We start from the raw sequence: 24,695 nt of genomic DNA, 5'->3' as shown, positions 1-24,695 counted from the left end.
CACCCCTGCCCAGAGCAGCCCGTGTTCACCGTGGCCGATACGACAGCCCCTCCTCCAGAGCAGGAGCCCCTTCCCAGAGGCCTCTTCCCAGCACCACGTTCTGTGCGTCGGATGCGTGGCCCGGGGTCGTGTGTTCTCAGCACGTGGAACACCGACAGGTTTCTCCTTTTCAGTATTTGCAAAAGATGTATTCGGAAGATGGATCATCACTGCCCGTGGGTGAACAATTGCGTGGGAGAAAAGAATCAGAGGTTTTTCGTGCTCTTCACTGTGAGTAAAAGTCCTCGCGTGCCGACTCGTGTTGAGTTTGTAACTAGAGCCTTGCCGGGAGCAGGCGAATTTGTTCTCCCATCTGACGGGGTTCTCCGGGACCCGCGTGATAAACTGTGCCGCGGTGGGTAGGACGCACCCCGGCAGGTGTGTCTGCTCGTGTTAGTTTAGGTACTGGACACAGTGTCGTCCTCGCTCGGATGCCTTGAGTCACAGTTGCTAACAGCTGGCCGAAACGCGTCCCGCGTCCATCGTGACCTCGGGTGGGCAGCCGGCAACCGCTGGACTAATTCCTCCTGTCCTTAATTGTGACTGACGAACGAGACAGGGTCAACACGCCGACGTGGCCTTTGCTCCTAAAATATGTCATCGCTCCCTGAGTGCTAATCGGCTTCTATCTTGTTCCAGATGTACATAGCTCTGTCCTCAGTCCACGCTCTGATCCTCTGTGGCCTCCAGTTCATTTCCTGTGTCCGAGGGCAGTGGACCGGTAAGCTCGGCGTGGGTTTCCTTCCCACAAGTGCCGCCGTGGGTTTCCTTCCCACAAGTGCTGCCGTCAGGCAGAAAGGGAAAAGCTACAGGAATCGACAAGTTCCTTTAGGAAGGAATACGGGTTTTAACACCCCCGTTTTGCTCGTGGATCGAAGCCACGTGCACAGAATCGTCCTTCCTCAGTCCAGAAGTAGTTGGTGCTGAGTCGCTCTGCAGAGTGGGAGCCTGCCCGGAAGTCAGCATCCTCCCGCCAAACCTTGCGTTTGCTTTCTGGTCAGCCAGCTGGGGGTTGTTCCGTGTGGTCCTCGCGTCACCGGACCCCCAAAGCACAGCGCAGCAGGAGCGAGTCAGGTGGGCGCTGACTGCCGCGCCCCAGACCGGCCGGCAGGTCAGACAGACTCACCCCCGGGGGGCCTGCGGGGCTGTCCCCTCCCCTAGCTCTCGCTGAAGGTCAGTACGCGGTTGAGCGTGCACGTGCAGTCTTGGCAGGAACCTTGGGTGACGGGGAAGCTGACCTAGAGACGGCGGAGTGGATCTGTGCCTGGAGTGGTGGCCGCCCCCGCCCCGTGGTGAATGGCGAACGTGCCCGTTTACGGATGAGCCCTTCCGTCCGTCCGTCCGCGCCGGCTTCGGGGCCGGCACCGCGAGGATGCTCCTGTGTGCGGCCGCTGGGCCGTCCCGTGCTTTGGGGGGCTGCCGTGCTCTGGTGGCCTCTCACGGCCCGCTCTCTCTCGTTCACAGAATGCAGTGACTTCTCGCCTCCCGTGACTGTAATCCTGCTGATCCTCCTGTGCCTTGAGGGTCTTCTGTTTTTCACGTTCACCGCAGTTATGTTTGGTACCCAGATTCACTCCATATGCAATGACGAAACGGTACGCTTCCTTCTCCGTTGCGCTCGCCCGGCATTTGGCTTGAGTGAGTGGGAAAGGCCAGCGGTCACAGTGCGTGCGAGTGTACTAACCCGGGAGGTAGGGCCGTCTGGATAAGCTGCGGCGGGCTCCCTGTGTCGGTCATTCCCCTGTCGATGCGCCGTGCAGGTTCAGGGATCAGTTTGATTCGAGAGTCAACAGAGCCGGGCAGAGGGAGCCAGGCCGAGTCCCGGTTTCTAGGAGACCCAGCCCCTAGACCAGCTGAGTGGGGGGCAGGGACCCGATGGCCTTCATGCCTCTGCCCTGGAGGGTCTAGGGCAGACACTGGGTAAAGGTGTGTAACAAACGGAAAGAAGGCCGGTGCCCCGGCCCAGAGGACGCGCTCCGCCCTGCCACCACTATATGCGGGTGGCCCCCGGCCGGCCGTGTCTCATGTTGGTGTGGCCCGTGGCTGCGGCCTGGATGCACTCAGGAGGCCGCGGGGCCGGTCCGGCAAGGAGGGTCTGCTCTGCTGACCGCGAGGCCACACGTCACCTGAGCACGTGGCTGTCCCACGGAACCGGATCCCACACTGTGGCGGTTCCTCTGCCGTGACCGTGGGGCCCGACCCGCGCGTGTCGGGGGCTTTGCCGGTGCTGCCTGCCACCCACCTGCTCTCCTTTCTGCCTCCAGGAGATCGAGAGGCTGAAGAGTGAGAAGCCGACGTGGGAGCGGAGGCTGAGATGGGAGGGGATGCGGTCTGTCTTCGGGGGGCCCCCCTCCCTCCTCTGGATGAACCCCTTCGTCGGCTTCCGGTTGGGGCGGCCGCAGACCAGACCCAGGAAGGGAGGCCCAGAGTTCTCCGTCTGAGGCCCGTCGGCGGACGCGAAGGGATTCAGTCGAGTCCGGAAGGGCGGCGGCAGCTCACCTGTGACCAGTAGGGCGAACGGAACCGACAGACCAGATGCCTGCAGCGAGCAGTTTTGTTTGTAGTCACAGATCGCAGACTGTCCACGTCAGCGACGGGGGCCGGTTTCCGCCTGTACGACTAACAGAAGGTACGTGGCCGCGTGAAGAAGTGTCACGACCTTCCTGCACACTTAGGGTTTGGTTCGGGACACTGCATTTTCTAAGAGGTTGTGTGGGATATTACATGGGTTATTAAAATCCTGTGTCCTAAGCTGCTTTTTTCAGTCATGAGGAGAAAAAAAAAAAAAAGTCAATCCAGTGAATGAGAATTCTCCAGCTTAACGGTTTCGGGGCGTTCCTGTCGGCCCTGGGATTCATTAGTGCACGCCCTTGATCGAGGAGGGGCCCTGACACAGAAAACACTTTGGTCTCGATGAGCTCCGATACTTTGCACTGAGTTTGCAAACGATCTGTGCACCGAACGGTGAAGGTGGCCTTCGGCACGCGCCCACTGCCCCGAAGAGGCCGCTTCGACCCTGTCGGCAGCTCTGCGTGTGTGTGTGCGCGCGCGTGTGCTTAAGATGGGCGGTGTTGCGGCGACCTAACAGGTAACGGCTGCGTGCAGCCGGCGAGCTGCTTTCCAGAATCCGAGGTTTCAGGGATGAGGGGAGAGCGGCCTCGGGACCCTTGTCCCCTGGGGCTTGTCATGAATTATGAATGTATTGCATTTTGGAGAATGTCTTGATCCAAAGAACAATCACTCCCGTGTGGTCCTTCGTTGCCCTCCTGTTTTGGCTTTATTTTCCAGGTCCCGAGTGCGTGAGGGCCTCGGAACTGATGTTTTTTTTTGTTCCAGCCACATCAGGAGTGTCCTAGCGGCACTTCGGTGAGAAGTCTCGCGGCGGCCGGGTACGCCGTGCGGCCGGATGCCGCTGCCGGGGGTGGAGGGGGGCGGGAATGGCCACAGACACTCGCAGAGAGACACGGGCGGCACGGAGGACGTGAGGGGACCCCGAGGCAGAGCCCCGGGACCCCCGAGCCTCAGTCCCTCGCAGAGTATTCAGGACGGCAACAGCTTTATTTTTTGTATCGTTCATGTTTGTTTTTCCACCCACGTCCCAAGCGATCCAGTAGGACCTTTGGTGCAGAGCTTAAACTTCCATCAGAAAGCAAACAGCTCCCCTCCGTGGGGACTCGCCTTAAACTCGCCCGGTCTGTACCTGTTTTGCGGGACTCCGGAGGAAGCGGTCCTTGACAAAGCCCGAGGCTCTCCTCCAAGCCTGCCTGCACGCTGAGGAGAGCCGGTGTTTCCCTCCCGGCTTCTACGCCTTTCCGTTCACCCGTGAGCTGTTTGGGTTTGGGTTTTGGTTTTAACGAACCCGCACCCTATCCTAGTCAGGCTTCCGCCCCTGCTGACGCAGATCCGCGGGGGACCTACCCGAGACACGCAGCTGTAGCCGGGCGAGCAGAGCGGAGGGATGTCCTGGAGACGGACTGAGAGCCCCGGGGCAGGGGCCATGTCCCCACCAGAGGGACAGGCCCCAGGGGCCCAGACGCGGCGAGCCGCCAGGGGTCGCGCTGCGTCACGTGTCTGCACATCCGTTGTCCGCGGTGGGCGCGTGTGTCCGGCTTCAGTGTGAGGCTTTTAAGGTGTGTACCTGTTCATCAATAAAAAGTGGTCCGAGTGGTGGATTCCCGTGAGACTCGGCAAGTGTGTGCAGGTCCGGTGTCCTCGTCCCCTCCAGCACCGCCCGTATGCGACGCGCGGCGGCCGCTGCCGGCCCCAGGCGCTTCGGTAGGTGGCGCGGGTCCTCGCACACTGTCGCTGTCTTCGGTAGTTGGCTTCTCCCTGTTCCCGGCACCCACGGCCCGGCAGGTGCCGTCGCTCCCGCGGCGTTGGCCAAGGCCCCAAACGCTCCGGCGCCCTGACGAGCGGCGTGGGCCCTCGGCGCTGCCCTCGCGGACTCTGCCGCGCCCACACTTCACATCTGCTCCGGCGGGGCGCCTGGCGTCCCACTTCGCTTGGTTGTGAGCATTCCTGCAGTGTTTCTGGTGCCCTTTGAAATAAAAACACTTTTTAAAAAATCCGTCTCGTGGATCCAGAACCCCGGCGCCTACAGCCTCATTCGACAGACGTAGCATTTGTGCTCGAGGGAGCCACAGGCCCGTGAGCGGGGCGGCCGGGCCGGGCACTCCCACCGCCACGGAGGGAGGAAGGGCCCGCACCATCCCGTGAGGCGCCTGCTGGCTGCCCAGACGGGTGGGAACACGGAGACACAGCCCTGAGCACAGATGCCGGGCCGGCGGCGACCCTCAGGCTCGCGTCCCCGCAGGATTTTGCTGCCACGTGCCCCGTGTCCCTCCTCGAAGGGTGTGACGCTGACTCCGTCCACAGGAGTGTGACAGTGGGGTTAAGATGGAGAGGGAAAACATTATCCGAACAGAAAGGCGGCTAATCCCGTCTTCCGTCGTACGTGAACTCGTTTCGGCCGCCTGAGCGGAGAAGAGCGTCCTGCGGGTGGCCCGGAGTGGCATTCCAACGCTCTCGATGAAAGGGTAAGTGGCCTACACTGTGGACCGGGGACCAGATTTAAGACCGTCTCCAATTTGAGCAAAGACAGCCCGAAGACACAAAGCGAAGATATGCTGATCTGCAACTGGCTTCGCTTTGTTGTTTTAAAAGCTCGCTTATTTAGAGAGAGAGGGAGAGAGAGAATCCCAGGCAGGCTCCACACTGTCCGTGCAGAGCCTGACGCGGGGCTCGACCTCACAAGCCTCGAGATCATGACCGGAGCCAAAATCAAGAGTCGGACGCGTGACCGCCTGACTGAGCCACCCGGGCATGCCAGGTTTTGCTTTTCATCTGCCTGAGCAGGCAGGGCTCGGTTGCCAGGCCCGATGGAAAGGACGAGGGGATTGTACGCACAGCGTATCTGCCGTCTGGGGCACGCTGCCGACTTTCCCTTCCCCTCCCCGCTCGCCCCCTGTATCCGCACCCCGATACCGTATGACAGCTTGAGATGACAAAACAAACGCTGCTAAACCAAGTAGGGTCCTGCGACGGGGTTTGTTCCTAGAGCTAACAGTGCCGTGTGTGTGCCCTGTTCCCTGTCACTAAGTCTCCCTCCGCCCCAGCCCGCCTCCCTGGTTACGGGGTGGTTCCTGCCTTGCCGCCTGCCCTGCTCCAGGAGCCTCGGCTTCTCTGGGGGTGCCGCACGGCCGTCCCGAGACGCATGCGCTCAGGCTCCCCGCCCCCCGGGGTCCACATCTGGATGCCACAGCTGCCCCAGCACATTCTCTGCCAGTTCCCTGAGAAGGTTCGAGGTTGTCAGCACGTTAGCCTGTTTGCACATACCTGTATCCCACGGTCGTCTGGGCTGACGGGCGCCGTAAGCCAGACTGCGGGTTCTGAGTCGGTCTTTCAGCTGCTGAAGAGGGTCTGTGCCTCCTCGGATGGAACCCGATCTCCTCTGCTCAGGCTCACGTACCCCTTCTCAGACACGTGCCTTTCGCTTTAAAAAAAAAATTTTTTTTTAAGGTTTATTCATCTTTCAGAGACAGAGAGAGGCAAAGCATGAGTGGGAGAGCGGCAGAGAGAGAGGGAGACACAGAATCCGAAGGAGGACCCAGGCTCCGAGCCGTCAGCACAGAGCCCGACGCGGGGCTCAAACTCACAAACTGCGAGACCATGACCTGAGCTGAAGTCGGACGCTCAACCGACTGGGCCACCCAGGCGCTTTTCGCTTCTGCGGGCCGGGGGTGCTGTGCTGTGTTACGTCTTTGCGAACTTCATCCTGTCCACTCTGTTTTTCTCCTACAGATTGAATGTTGCACTGCCTAGACTGGTCCTCTGATTTTCTTTCTTATTGTCTATTCTTTGTTTCCTGGAAATATCCTTAACTTTGTCTCCTAGGTGAATATTTTATTCAGGCAGTGGTAGTTTTAATATCCGAGAACCTTTTGTTTATCCTTTGTTCTTTTCTCTCTTTCTTAAAAAAAAACAAAACAAAACAGAACACCCAGCTTTTTAAAAAACTGCTTTTAGATTTACAGCAAAACTGTGCGGAACGTTCGGTGGGTTTGCGAATGCCCTCGTTCCCCACTCCCAGCCCCCAGCAGAGGGCCCCTCTGTTACAGTGGTGAGCCGACCCGGACGCATCATTTCACCCGAAGCCCGCAGTTCACATTTGGGCCACTCTCAGTGTGAGCTCTGTGGGTTTGGGAAAATGTGTAAGGACAGGTGTGCACAGGTATCTTTACTGCCCTGAAGAAACCTCTGGGCCCCGCCTATCCGTTCCTTCCCCTCCCCCCACCCGGCAGCCGCTCATCTTTACTGCCTTCATAGCTTTGTCTTCCAGAAAGCGTCGTGTAGTTGGCCTCAGACCAGACGCAGAGACTGTTCAGATTGGCTTCTGTCACTTAGTGACGAGCATACGCGTTTCCTCCGTGACTTTTCGTGGCTCGGGAGCTCATTTCTTTTTAGTGTGGAGTGATGACTTCGTTGCCTGGGTGTGCCGCAGTTAATTTAGCCACCCACCTCTGGAAGGGCATCTTGGTCGCCACCCAGCTCTGGCAGTTACGAGGAAAGCTGCTACAGACGTCCGTGTGCGGGTTTCTGTGTAGACCTAAGTTCTCACCCCGTGTCTTCTGGCAGGAGTTGTACAGTCGAATCCATGTTGAGTTTTGTGTAGGTGGGAAGGCAAGGGTCCAATTTTCATTCTTCTGCATGTAGATCTCCAATCTTCCCACCACCACCATTTGTTGAAAAGACTGTCCTCTCCCCATTATGCGTTTTTAGCACCCTCGTCAAAGATCAGCTGACCATAAATGCCTGGGTTTATCTCTAGGCTCTGTTCTGTTCCGTCGGGCTGTATGTTTGTGCTTATGCCGTTACCATACTGTTTTGATTACTGTGGCTTTGTAATATATTTTGAAGTGAGGAAGTGTGATACTGCAGCTTTATTCTTTGCTCTCATGATCGATTTGGCTGTCATCTTTTCATAGTTCTAGATGAAGTTTTAAATTATTTTTCTATTTCTCTAAAAAATCCCATTGGGACTTTGACAGGGATCACTTTGAATCTGTAGATCAATTTGGGTAGTGTGGACATTTTAATGATCCAATCCATGAACATGGGATGTATTTCCATTTGTGTCTTTAACTTCTTTCATCAATATTTTATTAGTTTATGCAAAGTTCTCGTTATGAGTTTATCCCCAGGTATTGTATTCTTTTTGGTGTAAGTGGAATTGTTTTCAGAATACCCTCTTCAGGTAGTTTGTTGTTAGTGTATAGGTATGTGACTGATTTTTTCATGTTGATTTTATATCTTGCAACTTCTATTACATTTGTTTCTCAGTTTTAACAGTCTTTTTGTTTTGTTTTTCGTAGAATCTTTAGAGTTTTCAATATATAGGATTATGTCATCTGCAGACAGGGACAGTTTTATTTCTTCCTTTCCAATTTGGATGCATTTTACTTCTTTTTTGTGTTTAAGTGCTCTGGTTAGGATTTCCAGTACGATACTGAGTAAAAGTGGTGAAATGGGCATCCTTGTTCCTGATTTTTACTGCTGAGTGTGATGTTAGCTGTAGACTTTTCATACATGTATTATGTTGAGGTACGTTCTATTTATAGTTGAGCTTTTTTTTTTTTTTTTAATCATGGAAGGGTGCTGGATTTTGCCAGATACCTTTTCTTCATCTGTTGAGACGAGTGTGAGATCCTTATGCTTTATTCTGTTAATGTGGCGAATCATATGAATTGATTTTTGTTTGTTGAACCACCTGTGTGTTCCAGGGATGACTACCACTTGGTTGTGGTGTGTGGTTCTTTTAATCTGCTATCGGATTTGGTTTGCTGTTGTTTTGTTGAGGATTTTTGCATGTACTCTCGTAAGAGATACTGGTCCGTGGTTTTCCTGCAGCGTCTGTGTCTGGCTGTGGTGTCAGGGTAATGCTGGCCCCGTAAAATGAGTTTGGAAGTGTTTCCTCCTTTTCGGTTTTTCCGAAGAGATGAGAAGGATGGGCATTAATTCTCTCTTAAATATTTGGTAGAGTTCACTAGGAAAGCCGTCTGGTCCTGGACTTCTCTGTGTTGGGGGGGTTTTTGATTACTGATTCAATTTCAGTATTATTTACAGGACTGTAAAGACTTAATAAAATCAGAAACGAAGGAGGAGACATCACAACCAATGCCACAGAAATAAAAACGATCACAGGGGACTACTATAAGCAATCATATGCCGCCTCACTGGACACCGAGAAGAGAGCGCATTCCCAGAAACGTACAGCCTATCAAGACCGAGTCACGAAGAAACAGCATAGCGCTCAGAAAGAACCCACAAGGACAAGTGCCGTGGGTGTGTGCGGGGAACAGGACGCTCTGCGTGAGTGTTCCGGGGTGCAGCCGTGTTCATGGCACGTATTTTGAGGAAGGATTTTTTGGGGAGGAGGAACTTGAGACCTCAAACTGATGAACAAGGAGCATCTCCACTGAAGGAAATGTTTGACTTCACCATACTTCATCTTTCACTCCTCTTCTCATTTTGATGGTCATCCTTGGGGACGCCAAGGAGGGAGGAAGGTGGGGGCTCCTACCCGGCCCAACAGTTCCCAGGGGAACCCCAAACAGACAAGCACCCAAGCCTGCTGCAGGGCACATGAACCTCCGAGAGCCTGAAAGTGGCCACAGGAAGGTCTGCAAGGTGACGGGTCGGACGTGAACTTGGCCCCTGCACGTTTTCCAGAAAACACAAACCCAGCAACTCCAGGTAAGACTGGGCGAGCGCAGAGGTCCACGGTGACGTCACTTGATCCCACGGACGAGACTCGCTATCGCCACTGTCACGCTGCCTCCCTTCTCGTGTCTGGATCTCAACCCAGATCCTGGAGGTGTCCGGCCCGTCGTGCAGCCGTCTCTCTCGGGACCGAGTTGGGCAGTGGGCGCTCTGCTGCGTGGATGAGATTTTCTTCGGTGCCGGCACATCCCAACGAGATGATGAGATGGGAGCAGGCTTGTACGTTCACTTAGGACCCTCGTGCCCCTTGGGTTCTTCTTAACACTGGTCCCACGCGTGGGCCCTTGGGTGCAGAAGCTCAGCAAACACAGCATTATCCTGACTTCACGGTCAGGCTCAGCCGTGTCACGGGCACGACCTACAAGGTGGCGCACCAGCTCTGAAATCCCTTCTATGACAAGCTCCTAACGTGGGGCGACCGAACGCGACGTGCCCCTTGGCCACGGGGAGGCATGCGTGTGTGTGCGAGGACACTACCCACGTACAGCGACTGGCCCTCCGAAAACCCAGTGGCTTGTCTTCACCTGGCCGGTAGAATTTGCACGAGTTCTGAGAGGAGCTCCCAGTGCAAGGTTTAATAATAACGATGCCCAAGACACCATTTCGACATTTGCAGTTTCCAAGATGCCCTCCTGGACCTGATCGCATCTCACTACAACCTTGAGGCAGATAACACTGTGTGCATTTCATACACCAAAACACCGAGGCCCCCTGAGGTTACAGAAGGTCCTCACTAGGGAGGGAAGGAGGAGGATCCCACATTGCCATTCTGGCTAGAATCATCTAGTTCTCCTCTGTTTTTATTTTTCTAAGTACTGAGTTTAAAAAGTAATAAAAATATCTTCTTTGTTTTTTATTTGTTTTTGAGAGAGAGAGAGAGACAAAGCACGAGTGGGGGAGGGGCGGAGAGAGAGGGCGAGAGAATCCCAAGCAGGCTCCTCACGGTCAGCGCAGAGCCCGACACGGGGCTTGAACTCACGAAACCATGAGATCACGACCTGAGCTGAAACCGAGAGTCCGACGCTTAACCGACTTGACCACTCAGGCGCCCATAAAAAAAAACCCTTTTCTGAATAAACAAATCGAAAACAGTAACACGAATTGCATCTTTCACTGAGGTTGTTTCAGTAACATTTTTAGCACATACTTCTGAACTGCAGAATATAGCCTCAAAACGCCATCGTTGTTTCCAGGCTGCATCACGGCCCCGCGACCCCCCTGTGCGCTCGAGCAACGCCCGTCCACGTCCCCGTGACCCCTTCCCTCCAGAGAAGCCTTTGTGTTGGTCTCCGCACGTGTGCAGGTGCTGGGCCCAACCCGGGATTTCTGGGCTCTGCTCCGATATTCAGACCTCATACTTTAGTGTCTGGGATGTGTGTGTCCACACCTTAACATTCCCTGGCTCAGACTCCAGACCCACGTGGTCTTTTCTCTGTGAGTTTAACGCAAATCCTGGGGAGGGTGACGCGGGGTGGGGGGGAGGAGGGGGGACAGAGCCGGGTCAGTGGCCAGGACACGGCCACCACAGCCTTCATCAAAGCCTGCGGGAGCCAGCTGCGGAGAGAGGGCACCTGGGGAGAGGGAGGGCACTCTGGCCCCAAGGGTCCCAGGCGGTGAGTCAGAGAGGCTGCTCCAGGACCCATGGGTGGCTCCGGGTGGCCATTTATGTTTAACATTAACAGCAGCGACTTCATAATAATGTGAGAAGCTGGCTGACTTCCCAACTCACCTGGTCATCCAGAAGCAGCTCACAGAACTCCGGGAGCACCAATTTCTGCCGCTTAACGTCACCTTGGTGGCCGGGTCCCCGTGCGCCGGGGCGGCCAGCCCAGGGGAGGGAGCGCTGAAAGGGAAAGGGGTCGGCTCTCAGCGTGGTATCAGCATCTTGCCACCAGAGGGCACCACCAGACCACAGATGTCCCCGTGCCACGCAGGCCACAGACTCCTACCCGGGGCTCCTGCAGGCCTGTGGTCCACACACGCTTACGGACACCTAATGCCTACTGTGTGCCAGTGAGGCCTCTGCCCTCAGTAGACATCAGTATGAGAAAGAGAATATACAGTTATATACTGTGATTCGTGCTATAAAAGAACAGTAAGGAGAGGGAACATCAGGATGGACATCACGGAGAGTGAGAAATCAGGTAAGGGCCGGGGAGAGAATAGCCATGCAAAGGCCCTGGGGCAGGGAAAGGCTGGTTTACTGCAGTCTATCCACTAGGTTAGTGAGAGTTCTGTCTCTTTGACATCAACCCGGAATTGGAGCTGCTTAAAACCAGAGAATGCTGGGGCGGGAGGAGCTGCTGGAGCCCACATGGCCCAGCCTGCTGGGCTCAGAGAAGGTGCCCGGGGGCCGACAGATGCCCACACGCACGGTCGCCGGCCAGGGGAGGCAGAGGCTCATCCGAAGCAGGCTTCCTAAAGCACAGGCTAGCCGTCTGCAGACAGGCCTCCGAAGACGAGGGACTTCAGACACCTTCCTCCGGGGTGGGCAGCTAGGGCCCTCGGTGGGCACACCGAGGGCAGTGGGAGCAGGGGTGACGTCTGCCCTGGAAAGCAGGGGACGGGGGCCGAGCAGCCAGGAGGGGTCCGTGCACGGCTTTTCTCCGACCTCAGTCTAGGTGAGACCCTGTCATCTGGGCAGCAGGGGCAGTGGCCTGCTGGGTGACCCGGGCAGCCTGCCGGCGAGGGGCTCCATTCGACAACCCGACAGCTCGGTGACCAGGCGGCGCCTGTGAGGGTCCCCGCTCCACGGGCGGATCGGCTCCGAGTGGCCGTGGAATGTGGCGGAAGGCGCCTCCCAGACGCGGCTACGTTTCCCATCCCTGCCACCTTCCAGCCGCGTGGCCTGGGGCGCCGCCTTCCCCTCCGTGCCTCTGTCCTCGGCGGCAAGGCGATGGCTGACGGTTCTGCCTCGTGCGGTCTGCGGGGGGGCTGGGGCCACGGGGCTGGCCGCGACGCCCGTGCGCGGCAGGTACTCGGGAAACGTAGTGCCCGCTACGGGGTGGGGGCTTCGCGGCCACGCAAGACCTCACGCCCGCCCGCCGTGCAGCGGGCGGTTGGGTTCCTCGTCCGTCTCTTTTGCCCTTTTCTTGGTTTTTCCGGACTAACCCTGTGTTCTCGCCTGAGATGGTCTTGCGGCCTTTTTTTTTTTTTTTTTTTTTAAACAAATAAAAACTCAAGCAGCTCAACAAAACCGAGTCCGTTTACAACAAAGTCCCACCAGAGCAGACGTTTAAACAGGCCACGGCTTAGGTCTTGAGAAGCCAGAAGCATCTCGATGTTTGCCCGGGCCTTTCTCCGCTGGGGGTTCTTTCCCACCCGCCCTCCCTTCTCCCAGCAGAGCCCGAGGAGGTGGGGGCGGCCGTCCAGGCGCTGGACCAGGGGTGGGCACTCTGCCCCCGGCTGCGGGAGACGCTGCGGGCTGGTGCTTGACCCGGATGTGGCCCCGGGGCTTTGGTAAAATACCTTGAGTGAGTCTCACGCGTACAGATCAGGAGAGCTCGCCTGGAAATGCAGAGTCACGGCTTCCCTGGGTCCCGGTTCCTACCTGGCCAACCCAGCTGGCAGCCGCTCCCCTAAATGCACACGCGCCCAGGACAGCATTTGAATTGTTTTTATTTTTATTTTTTAAAGTGAGCTCTGTGCACAGTGTGGGGCTCGAACTCACGACCCCGAGATCAGGTCGCATGCTCTGCCGACTGAGGCAGCAACGTATCGAAGCGAAGTTCGCGTGACATAAAAGTAACCGTTTTAAAGTCAGCAGTCGAGTGGCATTCCGTGCCCCCCGAGCGTTGGGCACCCCCACCCCGGGAAGCCCCGCGCCCGTCAGCTGCCGCGCCACTCCTCCCCCGCTGGGGACCACCCATCCGCTTTGCCTCTGTGGGTTTGCGCCTGCCGGACGCTTCTCATAGACGGGGTCGCACAAGTACGGTCGCCTCCCTTCACGGGGCGCGTCTTCAGGGGCCATCCGCGTCGTAGCCCGGGTCACAGCTCCGCCCCCCGCCTCGACACGCGTCTGCCCCCCGGGAGCCCAGCCCCTGTCCCCACCCCACCGAGACTGCTGGCTCCCTGCAGCCCCGAGGGCCACTCACGCTAGCAGCTGGCATCCTCTCCGGGAGCACGGGCCCACACGGCTGGCCACAGAGTGACGTCCTGGCCGGTCCCTGCCCGGACATTCACGCCCGTGTCTGTGTGCACGCGTGCGTTACGCGACGGCCACATAACTGTCGGGCACGTGGCTGGTTTTCACTCGATGGTGTATCTTGGGGATCATTCCACACCCACGCAGAGACCCCCACCTTGTTCCCTGCTTCCCAGGGTTGCACCGCACGGCGGCCATACCTACGTGGGGACGGAGGCCCCCGGCCCTCTGCCACTGCGACCCTCGGGTGTGGGCCAGCCCTGCCCACGCTCCCACACCCAGCCTGGCCGAGCCCTGGGCCCCATGCTGGATGGGAGAGGGAGGGCAGAGATGTCCTCTGGTTTCCTGGCCTCTAACCTCCCAGGACCAACGCCTGACGGCATTTGTACCTCACGGACAGGGGGGAGATGCCTATTAATTGAATGAATGAAAAAGTGAATGGCCCCTTCTCATTGTTTAAGGCCTAGATCAGATGTCACCTCCTCCAGGAAGCCTTCCCAGGGTCTTGGCCCTTCCTCTGGGCCCGCGGGCCCCTATGCTCGGCACAGCACGTAAGCCCACTGGTTGTGGCCGATGGGTGCGGTGTTGGCGGCCACCACACTGGCCTCCACTGGTCCTGGTATCTTCCAGGGGTGGGCAGGACCCCAGCACAGAGCCAGGGGTGAACGGAGAGGCAACGATGCCCGGTACGCAGCCAGGGGATGAACGGATGGGGAAATTCACATCTGTCGTCATCAACGCCACATCTAAGCACAACGAACAGTTTCTAGGTCCACCCAGCTCTGCAGTCACGCCCATTTTGCAGATGAGGAAGCTGAGGCTTTGAGAGATTCAGCATCTTGCGTGACGCCACACGGTTCCTAAGCGGAAGCCCGGCTGACCTGCTGACCACATCTCTCCGGCTCTTCCCCACCCTCCTGTCGGGGCTGGAAGGGACCACAGGAGCCGTGCGTGCTGGGGGTGCTGGGTGGTGAGCTGAGGTTCAGGGGGAGGCGGGAAACACGACCCACGGCCTGGCTCTCTCCGGGATGCCGGCGTGGACCATGAGGACAAGGGGGAAAGAGGTGACCCCGTGGCCACGTTGTGTTTGCACACGCTCTGTATAAGAACCAAGGCTGGGGACCAAGCCCTTGGCAATGGGAGGGAAGGGGCTGGACAAAGAGCCAGTCCCCGAGCAGACCCACCGGACCGTGCTCAAAGCCATTCCCCCAGCCTCGGCGCCTCCTGAGGCTGGGGCCGCTATATTGGCCCCAAAGTCCAGGTCATGATCTGCCCCCCTCACCGCTCCTTTGGGGACAGTGGGGGGGAGGAACCCATTCACTAAAGGGAGACTGAGGATGTCAAAGGGCTTCGGCTAAAAGAGAAGCAAAGGGGAGCCAGGAGCTCGTAAGATGATGCACACGCACAAATACATCTACACGACGGGTCCTCCCCCCCCCCCCCCCCCCAGATGTCTTCGCCCAATCAGCTTCCTCCTCCTCCCTGCCTTCCGGAGTTCTCTTGTTCCCAGGCTGGTTCCAGGTTTTAGGCAGAACTGGGGGGAAATAGAGGGAACCAGGACCTACAGAGGCAGGAGAACCCAGGTGAGGGTTCTCCCCCTTATTGTGGAGACTCCGGACCCTAGAGAAAAGCGATGGGAAAACCAGCAAAACCGGGGAGAGGAGGCCTATGTTCATCATCGAGCAGGGTTGAGGCCGGGGAGGGGGTGCAAGGCCAAACACGAAAGCTGGATTTGGGGGGTGAGGTCTGGGGTCGCTGCGGGGGGGGTAAGGGAGTCGTGGAGAAGCAGCCACAGGATTTGGGAACCCTAATGGTGGGTTAAGAAGTAGATTCCCTTAGGGGCTCAGTCAGTTAAGCGTCTGACCTCAGCTCAGGCCATGATCTCACGGTTTGTGAGTTCAAGGCCCGCATCGGGCACTCTGCTGTCAGCACACAGCCCGCTTCGGATCCTCTGTCCCAACCCCTCCCCGTCCCGCCCCCCCCCCCGCCCCTCCCCTGCTTGCTCGCTCACTCTCAAAAATAAACATTAAATTTTTGTTTCAAGTAGATCCCCTTAATGTTTCTAGGGCATTGCAAGTACTACTCCAGATTCCTTGTGGATCACACTTGCCTGCAATGCCGTCCAGACTGTGCTATCTGGAACCCCAGCTCGTACTAGGGTCACATCCACAAAGCCCATCTCACGACGAAGAAATAACGTAATCCTCCACAGCTCGGAGAGGCTGGGGGCGTCATCATCCCACATCAAAGATGACAGAACGGAGGCACAAGGAGGTCACGTGTGTGGCCCAAGCTCACGGAGCTAGAAAGGGGCCAGACCGGGACAAAAACCCGTGTGCTCTGGACCCCAAACGCTGACCTCTTTTCTCTACCCAGCTCTGCCCCTGGGGAACGATCCTATGACACCGAATCGTCTCTCTCTCTCTCTCAGAGTTCGGTGTTTGGGGCCAAACCCGAGTGAGGTTTGCTGCTTCCTCTGAAAAGGTTGGCCTGACCTCAGGGCACCAATGCCCGGCCACCGGCAAGAATCCCCCGTTGGTGGGGATGGGCTAGCGGGCAGGCTGTTCTGGACACAATTCAGTAGAGACTCAGATGACCCAACAGACACTCTTGCTGACTCCTGTGGTCTAGACACACGGGACAATTTCAAGGTGTCAAGGGTGGCAATGCCCAGCGCTGGCACGGAAGAGTGGGGGATGGGCTCCTCCGGTCTGTGCTGGTGGGAGTTTAAACGTGTACCACTTCTTGGAGAGCCGGCTCGACGCTGCGAGTCCAATGACTTCAAAAACACGAGGTCTTTGACTTGGCATCTCCGCTTCGAGAAAACACAGCCCAAGGAAATAACCCCGCGCGACGTAATTATCCTCCTTCACGCATCCGTGGGCCTCAGACGGAGGGCCCCGCGTGGTCAGTGGAGTTCGTATCTGACTGCTCGACTAGAACAATTTTCTCCCACGGGCTGGCTGTGCTGCCCCCAAAATGGGACGGCATGCTGGCTGCTTTTAAAAATAGCACCTAATGAGGCATACAAATTTCTATTTATGTCGTGGGGCTCGGCTTCCCGTTCCAGAAGCCACAGGATTTTCAGTCTGGAGCGGACCTTAGGGATTTTCGAGTCCAACACTTCCCAAAGCGTTATCGCCTGAGAGGGCAAGTTAAAGGGCGGGCGAGATGCTTTTGGGGAGCGAATGATCACGGGTGACGGGAGAGCGGAACCTGTTCTTCCCTGCGGGACTTCTCAGGGCCTTTGCCATACGATGGGCACTGCAGGCAGAGGGAGGGTGCGGTGTTTCTGAGCCATGTTTGGCCGCTGCCTTCATCTTCTGGGGGCTGCTGTGACAAAGGACCAAGAACTGGGGGTCCTGAAGCAAAGGACGTGTTCTCTCACAGCTCCGGTGGCCGCGAGCCCGAGATGAAGGCCTCGGCGGGGCCAAGCTCCCTCTCACGGCTCCAGGGGACGATCGGTTCTTGGTGGCCCCAGGCCACCAAATTTCCTCTTCCTACAAGGACCCCACATCTTTGCACCAGGGCCTACCCCACCCTAGTATGACCACCTCTAAACTTGACATCTGCTAAGACTCTATTTCCAAATAAGGTCACGTGTTACAGGTGGCCACGAATGGTCGGGCCAGCTGTTCACCCCGACACAGACGGAAAGCCTCGGAGCCTTCTAAGCTGGGGAGGCAAAGGAACACCCCCTGACCTGCTGCATTGGGACGGAACGTAGGGGCGGTGGGGGGGGGGGCACAGGGACAGCAGCGGGGAGCCCCCGGTGAGGTCCGGGCGAGAGGAGACGTGGCTCGGGCCAGGCGGAGGCAGGTGCAGGTGGGGGGAAGTGGCTGGCCCTTGGGCTGCATTTTGAACACCCAGCATCTGAACGTGTGACCCCAGAAAATGAGGCCTCAGGGGGTAGGGGCCCGAGACGTCAGAATGACAGAGGTGCCCTCAGGGGGGACAGCCAGCTGGTTACCAGACAGTTTCGGGAGGTCTGTTTTGCCACCAGGGACCAGCCGGTCCCCTACGTCAGCCCCAGCTGCAGCCCGCTCCTGTTTCCAGAGAGGTCCCACTCCCAGAATGGCCCACGACGCCCCCCGGCCCCGAGCCACCTCCCATCTCACGCCCCAGGGGCCTACACTCTGCCTTGCACCCCAACTTTCTGTGCCCCACGTGCGTGTCCTGTGGGACACGCCTGCCTCCCTGCCAGACCGGCCGGACCTTCCGCCGGTCACTCCCCCTCTAGGGGCCTTGCTGTCCCCTTCTGAAATACAGGGTTCCAGGGCTGGAAGGCGGTCATCTGGCGGTCGCCCTCCCAGCCCCCGTGGCTCTGCGGGAACAGCACCCCGCCCACACGCACGGGGCCCCTGGAGCCTTCCCGGCAGGCGGTGTGTGCCTGGCCTGTTCTGGGGACGGAAGGCCGTACCCGGTCTGACCCCCCGCTCCAGGATGGGCGCCACTGTGGGTGCCCAGCAGACAACAGGGCCTGCACAGTGCAGGAGAGGTCACCTGGGTGGGGAGGCTCCTGTGGCTTCTGGTGGCTCTCAGTGGCGGTGCGGCTTGGGCTGGGCTGACCAGTCGGGCTCCAGGAGTCCAGCGGCCACAACCTCAGGCCTGGACGGAGCCCGCTTCTGTTTCGACAGGGCCGAGGGCGGTGTGAGCTCAGGGAAACGGGTCGCGCTGCCCGGGGTTGGAGTCACCGACCAGCTCGCTGCCCCACAGTTGCCTCCCAGGCTCTCCACGAAGCAGGTCACAGAGCCAGGCGGCTGTCCTCATTTGAGCTCGGAAATTTCTTGACCTCTCCCCTCTGCCGGGAACTCCGAGGACTCGGTCCAACATCTGGGCGGGAAGGAGGCTGACCCGGGCGGGCAGCGGGAGATGCGGTTGTGGAGAGCTGAGCGCCGGCGTGGGCGTGAGGAGCCCCCCCGAGAGCCTTGGTTTTTCCATCTGGGAAACGGGGTGTCGCCGGCCGCCTTCCCTTCAGAAAAGAGCAGCTTAGCCCCCAACAATGGAGGAAGCCCGTAAGCTGTGGACAGAGGCCAGCCTTGCCCTTGGACGTGTTCAGATGGGAGGAGACCAGCACGTTCTCTCGCGTCCGTCTGAGCGGTGACCGGAGGGTGACAGCGGCAGTGGGCGCGGGCAGGTCCCGGGGCTGTTGTAACAAAGGGCCACCAGCTGGGAGCTTAGCCCAGCGGAGGCGCGGTTCTGGAGGCGGGGGGTCTAAGGTCAAGGCGCGGGCGGGTGGCCCTCTCTCTCAGGGACGCTCGCTCGCTGTCCCGGCTTCGGGCGCCCCCAGCAGTCCTGGCGTCCCTGGGCTTACCGACCTGTCACTCCAACCTCCACCTCCACCTCCAGTGTCACTTGCCCTCCTCCCGGTGTGTCTGTCTAAGTTCCACTCTTCTCGCAAGGACCCCGGTCACTGGATCGAGGCCCACCCTAATCCAGCACGACCCCATTCCCCCCGACATCTGCAAAGACCCTATTTCCAAATCAGGTCACTCACAGGTTTGGGGGTAACCTGTCTTTCTGAAGGACACGTCCTTCTCGTGCTGACGGCCCTCCTGGCCATTTTGGGGGAGGGGGGATAGCCAGGCACAGCCGGGGACCCCTGGGCTGTCCCACCTGCTCTCACAAACGTACGTTCCGCGTGTTTCCCTTCCGGGGGCGGCCGGCCAGAGGTCAGCCAGCTGCCCGCTGGCAAAGCCAGGCCAGGGCTGGGCCGTGACCCAGGGACGGAGCCCAGCATCCCAGCGCCAGCCCCGCACCCAGGCCGAGTCAAGGATGGGCGGTGAGAGCAGGAACTCCCGGCAGAAAGAAACAGGTGCCTTTGCCTATCGGATCGCAGAATGGCTTGACCTTGTCGAGAGGGCCCCGTGTGACTTCCAAGCCATGTGCACAGACCCCACGGTAGCACCAGCCCGGCCAGTCCCCTGGACCGGGACTGGATTGGCTCACACGCTCCCTGGAGGCTGGCCCCGCACGGGGTGTTTGCCAGCCCAAATGACACACTGCCCAGAGAGGTTTGGGGACCAGCCTGAGGTCACACAGCCAGCAGTCAGGGTCTACACGACGGGCCAGGGGCCTTGCCTCCCGTCCTGCCAGCAGGAACCTCGTAGCCTTTATCCACCAGGATGGCGTCTGGCAGAAAAATCTCCACACACGGGAACCAGAGCGGCCTTCCTCACAGCTTTACAGCGGCAGCCAGGAAGAAAATGTCACCCTCGCACGCCCATCCTGCCTGGGAGCCGCCGGGGGCTCAGGGCGGCTGGACTCCCCGCTTGGGCCTCTGGAGGTCACGTCACTGAGCATCAGCTTCCTCCACGGTGACACGATCACGAGCTGCAAGGCCTGAGTGGTCGAGAGGATTAGGGACCTCCTCCCAGCAAGCAGGCACACAGTAGGTGCCTGGGAAAGGTGACGTTTCGATTTTCTATTGCTTCTGGAACCAGTTTCTGCCAACGTAGCAGCTGAAACCACACAGATTGTCCGCATCCTGGAGGTCAGAAGTTGAGCACAGGTCTCCCTGGGCTCAATCAAGGTGTCAGCAGGGCCGGGTTCCTTTCGGGGGCTCCAGGGGACCACCCCACTCCCTGCCTTTCTAGCTTGTAGCTGGGTGTTTTCCTGGGCTCCTGGCCCTTGCAGGGGTGTTCACAGCCAGCAAGTATCTTCCCGAGCCTTCTTCTCTTTCCCTGATCCCAGCTGGAAAGGTTCTGGAATTTTAGGACTCAGTGGTTACCTTGGGCCCATCTGGGCCACCCAGGACGACCTCCGTATCACAAGCTCCCAAACCCAGTCGCGTCTGCAAAGTCCCTTTTGCCGTGTGAGGTCACATACTCACGGGTTCCGGGAATTGGGGCAAGGACGTGGGGGGGGGGGGGGGGGGGGGGGGTGCGGGTTGTTTTGCTGACCACAGGTGAGTGGAGCTGAATTCCATCGAGCGAGGGAAGCCGGGCCTGGGCTCGGGCAGTTCTTTTCGGAGGCAGAGGATTCCACTAACACCAGCTCATTCAAGAACTATCTCCATCCTTCTGTTGTTTTTGACTCTCTCCAAAGAGGCTCTGTCTAGCCAAGGAGACTGGGTCAGGGCTGCCAAACCTTCGCTTCCAAATAAACCCTACTAGGAAATTTCCATGGGACCAGGCCCTTTTCTTCCCTCACAAACCTGCCTGAAAGCCCAAGCCCAAGCCAGGCTTCTTGCGGAAAGGCCATCGGACCCCATGCTCTCCAGAATGGGGCTTTTGTTGTCTTGCTGTTGATTTTCTTTTGTTGGTTTTTCCGCGTCAAGCTACGTGGCATGCAGGCAAAGCGAACTTGGTTTAGGACGTCATCATCAACTTGGAAAGGGTTTTCCAGCCCTCCTTGTCAAGAGGGCCTAAAGCATCCCCGCCTAGATTCTTTGGGGCTCCGTCCCCATTGCCTTCAAGGAGTGCTCAGCCGTCTCGCAAGCCCGGCATGTTCGCAGGGAGCGTGTCTTAGGCCAACACGCAGCCAGGCACACAAATCCCACCCACCTAACGCCCTGCATCCCTTGACCTTGATTTACCAACACAGTATTTACCAACGGGCTCGGTGTCGGCCGTTTCCGCGTGGATTAAATGCGTTTGTTTTGGATTTCAAACAGGTTGCAGGGACAGACATCATCCCGTGAGTTCGCCCCACGGTGCTGGTGTCCCCATTTTCCTGAGGAGGGTATGGGTGGGACAGGGGAGGGGACTGGGTCATGGCCACTCAGCTGCTAAGGGGCAGGGCTAGGGCTGGAGGCTGAGTCTCATCACTTTACATCGTTCCAGTCTCCGGTGGCAACACTCTCTACGGTGATAAGAAATCTACATGGTCGGGGCGCCTGGGTGGCTCAGTCGGTTATGCGGCCGACTCCAGCTCAGGTCATGATCTCACTGTCTGTGAGTTCGAGCCCCAGGTCGGGCTCTGTGCTGACGGCTCAGAGCCAGGAGCCTGTTTTGGCTTCTGTGTCTCCCTCTCTCTCTGCCCCTCCCCTGCTCATGCTCTGTCTCTCTCTGTCTCAAAAATAAATAAAACATTAAAAAAAACTTTTTTTTTCAAAGAAATCTATGTGGTTTTCGTTCCAGCTTCCGGGCATAAGAGCTCTCCTAAAACCCTAGTAACTTCTTCATACGGGCATCTTTGCTTATCCCTAAGGAGACTGCTTCAATCACACCTGAGTCTATGCTAATGAGGTGACCCTTGTGGCTGGGTAATGAGAAGGTTGGAATTTGCAGCCCTACCCCCAAGCTCCAGGCAAGGGAGAGGGGATGGAAACTGAGTCAGTCACCAGCGGCCGGTGACTACTCCCGTCATGCCTTCCTAACGGAACCTGTATAAACACTCTGAATGAAGGGGTTTGGAGAGCCTCCGGCTTGGTGAATGCACCCATGTGCCGGGAGGGTGGCACCCCCCAATCTCCATGGGACAGCTCGTCCTTCTGGACCTCGCCCTGTGCACCCCTTCACCTGGCTGTTCATTTGCGTCCTTTATAATAAACCAGTAAGTGGAAGTAACATTTCCCTATGAGCTGATCCAGCAGATTCTCAAACCTGAGGAGGGGGTGGGGGGAACCCTCAAAGTGCAGCCAAGTCGGACAGAAGTGTGGGGGACCTGGGGACCCCCTGCTTGTGACTGGCATCCGAAGTGGGGCAGTCTTGGGGGTCTGAGCCTTACACTATGGGGACTCCGGGTAGCGTCAGGATCGAATTAAGTTTAGGACACCCAGCCGGTGTCCACGGTGAGCTGGAAAACCCATTCATTTGGTGTCAGAAGTGTTATAAGTAAAAAAACAGATCTGTACTCCTTCGTGCATTCGCTCACTCAGCGTTTGGTAAGTTCGTCAAGTCAACTTTGTGCTGATAAAGTGATGGACCAGAAAGGCACATTCCCCGTGCTCCGCAGCCACGGCCCCCCGGGACCCTGCCTCCCAGGACCGCTGTGTCACAGCAGACATTCTGGGTCAGTTGGTATGGGGCGGGGCCATCCCTCGGGTAATTCTTTAAATTCCTTTTTAATTTAGGTATGTGGCAGGCTGAATAATGGTCCCCAAAGACACCAGGTCCTAATCCCTGGAACCTACACACATTAGCTTCCATGGCAAAGAGTTTCCAGACACGACTAAGGATCTTGAGATGCGTCAACGATCCCGGATCATTAGGTGGGCCCGAGAGCGATCACTTGTGTCCCTATAGGGAGGCAGAGGGAGATGCGACCACAGAAGCAGAGATGGGAGGGACGTGGCCACAAGCCGAGGACAGCTGTCAGCCACCAGAAGCCGGAAGAGAAGAGGAAGGATCCTCCCCGAGAGCCTTCGGAGGGAGCAGGGCCTCGACACCTTGATTTCACAGTTCCGGCTTCCAGAACCGAGAGAGAATAAATGCAGTTCTCTCACACCCCCAGGTTGATCGTATTTTCCTACAGCGATCACAGCAAACCAACACAAGGAAGGGCTTACATTCGGCGAGAGGCACAAATCATCAGCGCACGACCCCGGGCACACGTACCCACACGTCACTCTGTAGGCCACCACAGAACATCCCCAGCATCCCCGGGACGCACCCTGGACATAACTCGCTCTCCCCACCGCTGCCCGAACAGATTAGTTGTGCCTGTTGTAGAGCCTCATATACACGGGATCATACGGCGTGGGCTCCGACAGGAGGCTGCTTTCTCTCCGCTCACCATCAGTGAGATTCCTGCAGGTCATTGGTTTTTTTCCTTCTCTATGGATATCATTCCACCGTGCGAAGAGATCATAATTGGTTCATCTATTCTGTTGACGGGCCCTGGGGTTGCTCCCAGTTACCAGCTATTACCCACGAAGCTGGTAGGAACCTGAGCCTGTGGTCTTTTGCAGACGTATGCATTCATTTATTTCAGACCCACACCTGGGTCTGGGCTGGTGCGGTTCTGTAGCCTCCCAGGTGATCCAAATGCGTCATCGGGTGTGAGAACCGGGGCTCTAGACTGGCGGTCCCCAAATGGGGCTGCCTTTGCCCCCCAGGGGACCCTTGGCAAGGTCTGGAGAGGTTTGGGTTGTCGCAGCTCAGACGGGGGGGACCCTAACAGATTCTAGCAGACGGAGGCCGCATCCTACTGCACGGAAGGCAGCACCTGCCCCCGCCGCACACACGCGCACCGCCAGGAATTATCCGGCCCCGATGGCCAGGAGGCCTGAGAAACCCTCCTGCAGACCGATGTCACGACCACGCGCATGAGTAACCCACCTGCACGAAAGCTGCAGCGCAGAGAACCCGGTTCCTGCGGAGAGGCGGGCCGGGCCGGCAGCGGTGAGGGGCGGAGCCGCGGGCAGATCTTTCTCGAGCTTCGTGGAGATCTTTCTCGAGGGGCCTCCTCCGCTGTGGGCCTTGAGCCGCCGCTCTGAGGCGACTCCCTGCGGCACGGGGGCGCTGGGTGCATTTCTGACACCGCTCCCCCGTTCTGCAGTTTCTTCCCGGGTCTGTTGGTTCCAGGGACACGGAAAGCCCCCCCCCCCCCGCCCCGCGTGGGTGGGGGGTTGGGGGGCGGGACGCACGTCTTCTCAGGCGCTGCAGCCGAGGTTCGCTGAGCGAGGGGAGGAGTGGGCTTCCCAGGCTGCGCAATTCCCGGCAGCGTGGCGCAGGGGGCGCTGCAGTGAGGTTGGCGTGTTCGTCCGCCCGGGGATGCCTAACGGTGTCGCGCAGGCAATCTCGGGGCCTCCGTGTGCGGGGGCGATCGGCTGGCTGTCCACCACCCCCTTTCCTCTTCCTCCTTCCACCTCTCCCAGCATCCCTTGCAGTCAGGTGCGGCCATGTGACTGAGTGCAGGTGGAAGCCTGGCTGCTCGTAAAAGCCTCCCATACCTGCCCCTCCTGGCTCTGCCGTACCTGCCAGCTGGGAGCAGAGGGCGGCTGGTGGGTGGCGCAGCCACAGACAGGAACAGCCTGGTCCCTGAGTCCCCCTGCTGGAAAAGCCACCCACCTTACGCCTGCTTGGTGCTACTGAGCGGAAAACAAACTCCGGGTGTGCGAAGCCACTGAAATGTGGAGGCCAGCTTGTTATAGCAGCTAGCGTGTCCTTAACTGGCACCCCAGGCTGCCCCAAACTGGGGATCCGGTTGGCGCCCCAGGCTTCCCCAAACCGGGGATTGGGTTGGCGCCCCAGGCTTCCCCAGATTGGGGGATCTGATTAGCGCCCCAGGCTTCCCCAAACTGGGGGATCTGATTAGCGCCCCAGGCTGCCCCAAACCTGGGATCGGG

General features: G+C 58.2%; 2 protein-coding genes across 7 annotated transcripts in view; one reads left to right on the top strand and one right to left on the bottom strand.

The window, feature by feature from the left end:
• ZDHHC7 (zinc finger DHHC-type palmitoyltransferase 7) overlaps nucleotides 1-2,790 on the top strand; it is a 28,638-nt gene extending 25,848 nt beyond the window's left edge. For 3 of the 4 annotated variants that reach the window (XM_049622697.1, XM_049622698.1, XM_049622696.1), the window contains exons 5-8: nucleotides 159-270; nucleotides 679-760; nucleotides 1,504-1,634; nucleotides 2,304-2,790. In XM_049622697.1, coding sequence (XP_049478654.1) covers nucleotides 159-270; nucleotides 679-760; nucleotides 1,504-1,634; nucleotides 2,304-2,480 — 502 coding nt within the window. In that variant the 3' untranslated portion in view covers nucleotides 2,481-2,790. The remainder of the gene's footprint in view (nucleotides 1-158; nucleotides 271-678; nucleotides 761-1,503; nucleotides 1,635-2,303) is intronic. The other variant, XM_049622699.1, reaches the window with a different exon arrangement.
• Nucleotides 2,791-2,811: 21 nt separating this feature from the next.
• On the bottom strand, nucleotides 2,812-24,695 carry LOC125916467 (uncharacterized). Of its 3 annotated transcripts, XR_007455924.1 has the most exons (4): nucleotides 23,686-24,695; nucleotides 11,048-11,161; nucleotides 5,875-6,031; nucleotides 2,812-4,576 (listed from the first exon to the last, which is right to left on the bottom strand). XR_007455924.1 is itself a non-coding variant. In XM_049622701.1 (3 exons), exons 1-3 carry the CDS (start codon nucleotides 24,295-24,297, stop codon nucleotides 6,014-6,016), a joined length of 744 nt encoding a protein of 247 aa, XP_049478658.1. In that variant the 5' UTR covers nucleotides 24,298-24,695; the 3' UTR covers nucleotides 5,729-6,013. The 3 variants fall into 3 exon arrangements, 2 of the variants coding, with proteins under 2 accessions (XP_049478658.1, XP_049478657.1); XM_049622701.1 differs by lacking the exon at nucleotides 2,812-4,576 and having other exon boundaries at nucleotides 5,729-6,031; XM_049622700.1 differs by lacking the exons at nucleotides 2,812-4,576; nucleotides 5,875-6,031 and having other exon boundaries at nucleotides 10,910-11,161.

This window comes from Panthera uncia (assembly GCF_023721935.1).
Source record: "Panthera uncia isolate 11264 chromosome E2 unlocalized genomic scaffold, Puncia_PCG_1.0 HiC_scaffold_20, whole genome shotgun sequence".
Lineage (NCBI taxonomy): Eukaryota > Metazoa > Chordata > Mammalia > Carnivora > Felidae > Panthera > Panthera uncia.
This window is presented reverse-complemented; position numbering and strand designations above follow the sequence as displayed.